Source organism: Capsicum annuum, chromosome 7 (assembly GCF_002878395.1).
Source record: "Capsicum annuum cultivar UCD-10X-F1 chromosome 7, UCD10Xv1.1, whole genome shotgun sequence".
NCBI lineage: Eukaryota > Viridiplantae > Streptophyta > Magnoliopsida > Solanales > Solanaceae > Capsicum > Capsicum annuum.
The window spans coordinates 80,195,762-80,204,996 of record NC_061117.1 but is presented as its reverse complement, the minus strand read 5'-3'; the positions used below and the strand labels follow the sequence as shown (position 1 = coordinate 80,204,996).

The 9,235-nt window shown below is 37.6% G+C and overlaps 1 protein-coding gene across 1 annotated transcript in view; it reads left to right on the top strand.

Annotated features, from left to right (window-relative positions):
- The first annotated feature begins 236 nt into the window (after nt 1–236).
- LOC107877965 (thioredoxin-like 2, chloroplastic) overlaps nt 237–9,235 on the top strand; it is an 18,148-nt gene continuing 9,149 nt past the window's right edge. Inside the window, exon 1 of the mRNA XM_016724798.2 lies at nt 237–916. Within this exon, the coding sequence (XP_016580284.1) occupies nt 701–916 (216 nt within the window). The 5' untranslated portion in view covers nt 237–700. The remainder of the gene's footprint in view (nt 917–9,235) is intronic.

Sequence of the window (9,235 nt, the reverse complement as noted above, 5' to 3'; positions counted from 1 at the left end):
TTAAAATGAATGATCCTTTTCTTTTATGATAATACTTTAATTTTAACTTTACACGTGACATGCTTAACACTACAAAATTAAAGGGCATTTTGATACATTTGACATATCTTTAATTTATGATCACAAAAATTAAAAGTCTTCTTTATTTTTTTAAATTTCATACCAAGTTAAATTAAATTATTTTTTTTAAAATAGAGAAAGTAATATTTTTATCAATCCAATTTATTGATCAATTCAAATTTAGCTAGTAAATCATCAATATTTCTAAGGACGTTCCCAAGGAGCGCAATAAAAAACACAACTTGGTCAACTAACCATCAAAATACGGAAAAAAAAGGAAGAAATATCTATGTAGATGGTTCCGGTCATGAAATTTGGTTCACACAAATTATTCATATGCATTTGCTTTTTATGTTTATGGGGTGTGTGGTCAAGCCTTTTCCAGTAGTTGAACAGTAATACTCCATTTTACATAAGAAGGCCAATTTCTCTCCATCCGAAAAATCAAACATCAAGTAGCCGCCCTTCAATTCAATGGCTTTCGTTTTCCAAATCAGGCATAAGTTTCCATTGATGTAACTTGGGCTCTACTCAGTCTTGTTTTTGTATATATAGGGAACTAAGATTCTCCAAAATAGCGAAAGCATAGCAATATTCAGTTAAAGGATCTCAACTACTTATTTCTCTGAACTTGTGTTCTATGGCTGATCTAATGGGACTTTCATTGAATTCTTTACTGTTTTCTTCTTCTCCCAATTCTTCATTGTTAACGACACCCTCGTCATCTTTGAATTCTATCCAAACGGGTCTTACGCCCAATCAAGGGTTGCATAAAAGGTTTGATTCTCCTCCAACTTCTGTCGAATTTGTTTCCAGAATTGCCTTCAGCCCTAACAAGCGATTTCCCGCTGTTAAGGTAAAGATTCAGCTTTTACTCACTTTCTCCTTAAATTGCAGATAGTGTTTACGGCTGGACACTAGTTTTGCTTAGCTCATTTCAATTTTGAGCTCTTTTACGTTTCAAATTTCTTTGAAAGTTTTTCAGTTTGCAGTTGCGGAAGGGTATCATGCTATCTTTTTCCTTCTGTTGAAACATTTAATTTTGTTCAAACATTGAAATTAGGTATCTCTGTTATGCTGATTTATATTAGTATTCACTAAATTAGCAATCAAAATGCATAGAATAAATCAAATAAGTTTGGAACACAAGGTTTCAGATCCAGCAGAGGTCGAAAGAAAAAAAAAGAAAAATTATAGTGATTTCTTCCGATTTGTTTCCTTAGATAACTTAACCAGGTTGGAGGGAGGATGCAGGTACCAGATGATATAGTCAAACTGCACGCTAGCTGGACACTGCTGCGATCCCAAAACACAAACATGCATATGATTAATCGTCACTTAGTTATCAGGCACTTGTGTAATCCACCAAATGTCATTCTGCACAATCTTCTTTAGAAGACCTCATGTTTCTTGGGTAATGCAGGTCGGGATTTACTAAGTTGAATTGAGTACACTACTGAATGCTAGTAAAGCAGAAAAGTTATAGCACTGTGGGCCACTAACTTTAGCGTCAACATTCGTACAACAACATACCCGGTGCAATCCCACAAGTGGGGTCCGAGGAAGGTGAAGTGTACGCCAGACCTTGCCCCTACCTCGTGGAGGTAGAGGGGCTGTTTCCGGAGGATCCAAAGCATCAATATTCATAGCATATCAAAAATTTGAATGACACAACTAAATTTCTGCCATTTCTTGTTTTATCCTTTGATAGATTCTGGCTTCTTTCTTTGTTTTGATTTTTAGAAAAGGTAAGTTAGATTCTGGATTCTTTGAAGATCCTGGGGATTAAGTTTCTACTGGCGAGATTTGAAGTTTTTTCCCAGATAATTTCAGCCTAGAATGACAATTGGAAATCGACTTTTGAGTAAAATAGCTAAGATCTATTGTTATCATGGCAACAGCAGGAAATTGAAAAGGTTAGGTTGGAAGAAAAGCTCCTATTGTAAGGAACAAACTTATCGTTGGGAGTGTTGATGGTTGTTCAGAGATTGGTCTGCATAGATGATACGCATGGAATTCATGTGCTTGTAACCATGGCATCGTGCCTATGACCCTCTGTGGTATTTATGAGCATTGTTTGTGATCTTCCAAACTGATCAAAACTTGACTGGTTTATGTATGGGCTTCCTTGTGCCCAAGCTTGAAATGAAAAACTTGAGATCATCTTTCACGACCCAAATCACTGGATCGTGATGACATGACACCTATTTTAATCCACCTAGATAGGAAGCCCCTTACCACCCTTTAAAAAGATATGCGGAAGTCTTTATTAAATAGCAATAGCCAAACTTTATTACAACTTTTCTTACAAATATTAACTGCAAAAAATAAAACCACCCCTAGGAACTAGTCTAAATAGGTACAAGAGCTTCTAAGTTAAGAAAGATCAGATTGGATACAACCTCCACCATGAATGAGAAGAGTAGAAGCTGCTGGAGATTACCATCCACGTAACCTGTTTGCAACCAGACTATACTCAAAAAAGGTATAGCAAGAGTAGCATCAGTACAAAACAACACGTACTGGTAGGTATCAACGGTCGACAAGGGTTAGATCACGTAAACACAATATAGAATCACAAAATAAAAACATAACAAGTTATGTAACGATTTAATTCACGCCACTTTCATATATGTGTGTTACCTAAGAGTCTTCCATTCTTATTCCCGTTGATCATTCATCACCTTCACATCAAGTGTCATCCATCCTAACTTTCATTGTTTAACTACAATAGTTATTATGAGTCAATCTATTTCACTTACACCTCGATTAACCTCTATGATAAATGTAAGCCAATAATCATCACCTTTTAACAAGTACAACTATGAACACACACTGTGATAAAATACCTCAAGTTTATGACACAGCCTTTTCATGTAACTCAATAACTTTAGTCAAGTACAAGTCAAGTCAAACATGATCAAGTCAACAACCATGACTCTAACAATCCAAGTCAACAAACTATGACTCTAACAACAAGAATCCCAAAATATATGACAAGTACGGACTATATAAGAATCCCAAATATATCAAGCAACATCATAATCTGGATCACTCGAGGAACCCAGCACAACCACCTTAATATAACTTGGTCTAATCATGGAATCAATATAAACAACAACAATAACATTAATCATATACCCGGTCCACTCAAGGAACCATCAAATTTACTTGAACCTTGTACATACACGCTAAGGGTATTATAACCATCCTCTAGTCATGACTTGCAGGGGACGAGCGCTGTCCATGTATCAAAATAGACATCAAGTGTTTGCCAACCTTATTCCACCAAATCTCGTGAAGATGTCCAAATACCAGTACATGCCACAATAAGCAATAGACATTACAACAATCACAACCACGATGAGAATAAATAACTACACTTGTATAATCGACAAGCTTTTAATATAACCTCATTACATGTGATTAGCACTTGGGATATCATTCAACAATTTACTTTCTTGAACATGCATTGTAAAAAGGAGACAAGCACTCCAAACACTTGGTCAAACTCAAGATAATCATTTTATGAAAACAATAATTATCCTTTAACACAAAAAATCACAAGTGTGCCCGAAAGTCAGTCAACAATTCATAATTCAGGCCTTATCAATTCATATTCATTAATTACAACATGCCCAAAGACCAATCCACGACTTATTCAAGCAAGCATTATCAAGTCATATTCATTAAATCCAAGTACTTATTTTAAGAGCGCACATTCCACTCCAAGGAGTCTAAACTCTAGTTCAACATTCATAAGTTCATTCATTAATCGCATCCTTCTTTATTTATACCAAAATCGGGGATTCCGCTAATATCCAACAACCCCTACATTCAAGTTATTACTAGGTTCAAGACCTACTCTATTAACCATCATTCAACTCTATAATTCAACTTACAATCTAGTTTTAGTCATACACCGTTATACTTTTTACTTCCTAACCCTTAACCTAACTAGACCTCAGACTCGTAAGTTAATTCACCGCCTTTTTATACCATAGTCGGTCTTTATTGACTAGCCTTGTGCAAGATTATCCCATATTCCAACCACACATAATACTAAGTTTACCCTTTTTTATGAGAATTAGGCTAAATAACTAGATTATGCACAATCTCATTGTCATCTATATTCACAAATTTTACATTACAATCCACCATAGAATCATACATACACAAAACATCCATCAAAGATTCATACATTGACATTTCAGCACACAATTAGGTCGCGGGCCTAAGCATGATTTCTCCCATCTAATCTACATTATGGATACGATTATTAACTACAATCTACTGCTCATAAACCATAATCTACCTGGGCACTAAGCTGTTGCAACAAGTAAGTTATGCCATGAATGATCTTCCTGCTTCTTATTTTCGAAGGCTAATCATCTAACAAACAACAATTATAAGAGTAATTAATAAACTACTCTTCAAACTAATACTTTGAGAATTCAATTCCACTAGTTCTATCCTTATTTACGGTCTGCAAAATTACCCACGAGTCATTTAGTCATCAAAATAGATTCTTCAAGCTCAACCCAACTACATTATTGGAGTTTTTAGGCTAAAGGTTCCACCTTTATTGAATTCAAGGTCCCAACTATCAATTTTTATGTATGTTAGAGATTGTTAATTAACAATTTAGAAGTGATTTCAGGTGATATTAACCAACCCATGGGTTTTCCCCAAAAATATCATGATCTAAAGGTTCAAATCCCCAAGAATTTCACCATTAAAGGTTGTTCTAACGATTCTAGGATGTTAAAGAATTAAAAAATGAAGAAGATGACAAAGAAACATACCTCAAGGAAGAATTTCCTCCCATACCAAGTGAAAATTGCTCCTCTAGGGCTTAGGAATGAAAATTTAGGGTTTGAGGGCTTAAACCTGTCAAAAATGAGCTATAAACTATTGTTCGTGCCGCTATTGTGCCCCTACCCCCTATGACGCCCTCAGCTTTTTCAGCTCGGACATTCGTTAGTAAAATGGTCATAACTTTTTACTCAGAAATTGGATTAACAAATGGTCGGTTGCATTGAAAAGAAAACTCAAAGATCTTTAATTTGGTGTGTATTAGGCCTCGTAACTCCTTATATTCTAGGAGTAGTGCTTATTTGAAGTTGGCCGTATTTTAAACGTAGCCCAAAACTAAATCGATAAGGATACTTTCAACTTAACTTTGTGCTAGGAGTATTGGATGACCTTAGTACATATCAGATGCAATCTCATGATAAACATTTGGTTCTAACCTAAGTTGCTCGGACTCTTCAAAAATGTCTATGGGTGCGTGTCGGATCCTTCAAAAATAGTGTTTTTGAAGGATCCAACTCGGGTGCGACAACATTTTTAGAGAGTCCGAGCAACTTAGGTTCTAACTGATAGCCAAAATGCAGGGATTCACAGAGGAATTCGAGGTTTTAGCAGCTGGACAGGAGTTTTTGCGGAGAAAACTCGAGTAATCAGCTATGGGGGTGGGTTAGGAAAGAAGATGAAAATAGAATTCAATTAGGAAAATTGTATTATAGTTCAAAATTATCCTCATTATTGTAGTCCATACAAGTATTTGTAGTAACCAACTTTCCATGCTATCTAACAACCACTTAACCAACTAACTAACAGCTAAATTGATCAACTAATCAGTTATGATGACTCATCCATGACTCAACTAACTAATGTTGACTCAGCTAACTACTTCACTGTATTACAATATTCTCATATCAGTACTCCTTGTAATAAGAGATCCTTGACCTTAAGGATCAAAGTGAGGGAACCTAGTCTTAAGGATGGTTGCAAACTCCCAAGTAGCATGATCTGCAGATAAGCCTTGCCACTTGGCAAACACCTGGACAACAACGTTATTGCCTTTCTTAACCATTCTCCTCTGCAACACAGACTCAGGATTTGGGCACTGGGGATCAGCAATATAAGTGGTAGGGGAATAGGAGATTTGGTCCGGAACAGCATGACATTTCTTGAGGAGAGATACATGTACAGTAGGATGAATCTTAACAGATGAAGGAAACAAGAGTGTAAGCAACAGGTCCAACTCTTTTAATGACTTGAAAGGGGCCATTGTATTTTGCTGCAAGTTTGTGGAAAGAATGTTGAGCAATTGTGACTTGTCTATAAGGTTGCACCTTAAAATAGACCCAATCCCCGACTGCAAATACCCTGTCACTCCTAGACCATTTGCTTGCTGTTTCATCCTTACTTGAGCCCTCTCAAGGTGATGTTTAAGTAGTTGCAGTTTCATTTCCCTGTTAAGTAATGTGTTGTCAACCTCTGAGGAAACTGATTCACCAGGTAAGTATGGGAGAGGAGGACGTCCATATAAAGCTTCATATGGAGTGGTTTGAATAGCTGAGTGGAAGGAAGTATTGTACCAGTACTCAGTCATGGGTAAATAAGAATACCAATCCGTGGCATGTTCATTACAAGAGCACCTCAAATACGTCTCTAAGCACCTGTTCAGGACTTCAATCTGGCCATTAGATTGTGGATGATAAGCTGAAGAAGTATTTAATTGGACTCCCTGTAGTGCAAACAACTCTTGCCAAAAAGAGCTAAGGAAAACAGCATCTCTGTCACTTGTGATAGCATCGGGAAAACCATGCAATCATACAACGAAATCAATAAACACCTTGGCCACAAATTGAGCTGAATAGGGATGTTTCAAAGGGATGAAGTGACCATATTTGCTTAACCTGTCAATAACCACCAAAATAACCTCATGACCATTTGATTTAGGAAGTCCATCAATAAAATCCATGCTAATATGAGACCACACAACTTCGGGAATGGGTAATGGTTGCAGCAACCCAGGGTAAGCAGCCAAATCAGCTTTGTTTCTTTGACAGGTATCACATTTTTGCACAAAGGACTTAACATCTTGTCTAATACCCTTCCAATAGAACAATGTGAGTAACCTCTTCAAAGTTGCATCCACCCCTGAGTGACCCCCTTGAGAAGTACTGTGCCACAATGTGATGATAGATTCTCTCAAGTTTGGCACTCTTCCCACCACCAATCTACCTTTTCTTCTAAGTTGATTGTTGTGCCAAGTGAACTGAGAGATGCTAGTACCAACTTTTAATTGCTCAACAATGTGCTTCATGTCAACATCTGAATCCCAACTGGATATAATCCTTTGCAGTAAATCAGAACTTGAGGGTGAAATTATTAAGGACATAAGCTCAGAACCCGTAATCCTGGATAAGGCATCAGCCACTTTGTTCTCTACTCCTTGTTTATACTCAATAGTGTAGTCAAAAGGCATTAATTTCGTCAGCCCCATCAGTTGAGAGTTGGTATGAATTTTCTGCTCCATTAAGTACTTCAAAGCCTTTTGATCAGTCCTGATAATGAACTTTTGACCAAGAAGATATTGGGACCATTTTGTCTCAGCATGCACAATTGCTAAAAGCTCTCTGTCATACACAGACATGGCAGCATGCCTGTTAGAGAGGCCCTTGCTAATGAAAGCAATGGGATGACCTTGCTGCATAAGGACTGCTCCAATACCATATCCACTAGCATCTTTTTCCACCACAAAAGTTTTACTAGCATCGGGTAGTGCTAATACAAGAGCTCTTGTTAATGCTTCCTTCACTTGAACAAAGGCAGAATCAGCTTCAGTAGACCATTTGAAATTGTCCTTTTTAAGAAGCTCATTAAGTGGTCTGCATATCACCCTAAAATTTTCAATGAATCTCCTGTAATAACCAGTCAATCCTAAGAAGTCCCTTAGTTGTTTTAGAGATATTGGTACTGGCCAATTTTGTACAGCCGTGACCTTTTGAGGATCAGTTGCTACCCCATCTTCAGATATGAAATGACCCAAATATTCAATTCTAGGAACCCCAAAAAAGCACTTGCTCTGCTTAGCAAACAACTGATGTTTCCTCATTTCAAGAAATACACATTTAAGGTGTGCAAGGTGATCATGCAAATTCTGACTGTATATCAGAATGTCATAAAAAACACTAGTACAAACTTCCTAAGAAACTGCTTGAACACAAAACTCATTAGTCCTTGAAAAGTTGCAGGTGCATTAGATAGACCAAAAGGCATTACCAGATATTCAAAATGGCCTGAGTGTGTCCTAAATGCGGTTTTAGGAATGTCCTCCACTGCCATTCTCAATTGATGGTATCCAGCTCTAAGATCTATTGTAGAAAAAAATCTTAGAATCACCAAGCTCATCCAACAGATCTTCAACCATAGGGATGGGAAATTTATTCTTCACTGTATGTTTATTCAGATCTCGATAATCAACACATAGTCTCCATGTCTCATCTTTCTTCCCCACCAACACAACAGGCGATGCAAAAGGGCTGCTACCAGGTTGTATTTGTCCATGATCTCTGCTACCAGGTTGTATTTGTCCATGATCTAACATTTGCTGGACCATTTCCTCAATGATATCTTTCTTAACTGCTGGGTATCTGTATGGCCTCTTATTGATGGGTTCCGTTCCCTGTTGTACTACTATGGTGTGATCAAAAACACCTCTTGAAGGTGGTAATTATTTAGGCTCATCAAATACCTCTTGGAACTCATTCAACAAGCTTAAAATCTGAGGATCTTTATCAGATACACCTTGTACCTCTAATGAGTACCACTATAATTTGTTACACCCCATAGGCACCACCTGAATCATACATAATTGAGATTTAATACCTGTGAGTTTTTCCCATTTATCAGCACTAGAAGTTGTGATTTGTTTTCCTGCACCTCTTAGCAAGTGTTTCCTTCCTTTGTTCCAGAACTCCATAGTGAGCTCCCTGAAGTTCATTTTGATATCACCTAGTGTCAGCAACCACTGGACTCCAAGTACTACTCCACAAGATCCTAAGGGTGGGAGTAAGAAATCGACTGTGAATTCAGCACCCTGCAGTAACCATGAAATTCTACAGACTTGGTTTACCTTCATACGGTTCCCATTAGCAGCAGCCACCAATTAAGGATTAGTTTCCTCGACCTTACATCCCATTAGCAGCAGCCTCTGTATATTTGTGTGAGCCTTGTATTTCCTTGCTGCTGCTTTGATACTACCATCGTGTATATCTGTATATTTTCCTATACTTTCGTGTAGTTGTGGCTGTGGGCGGTAATGGGTGGATAGGGTCATGTCCGAGGGGGTTGGGGCGTGGGGCCGTGGTGGGGGCGGGGG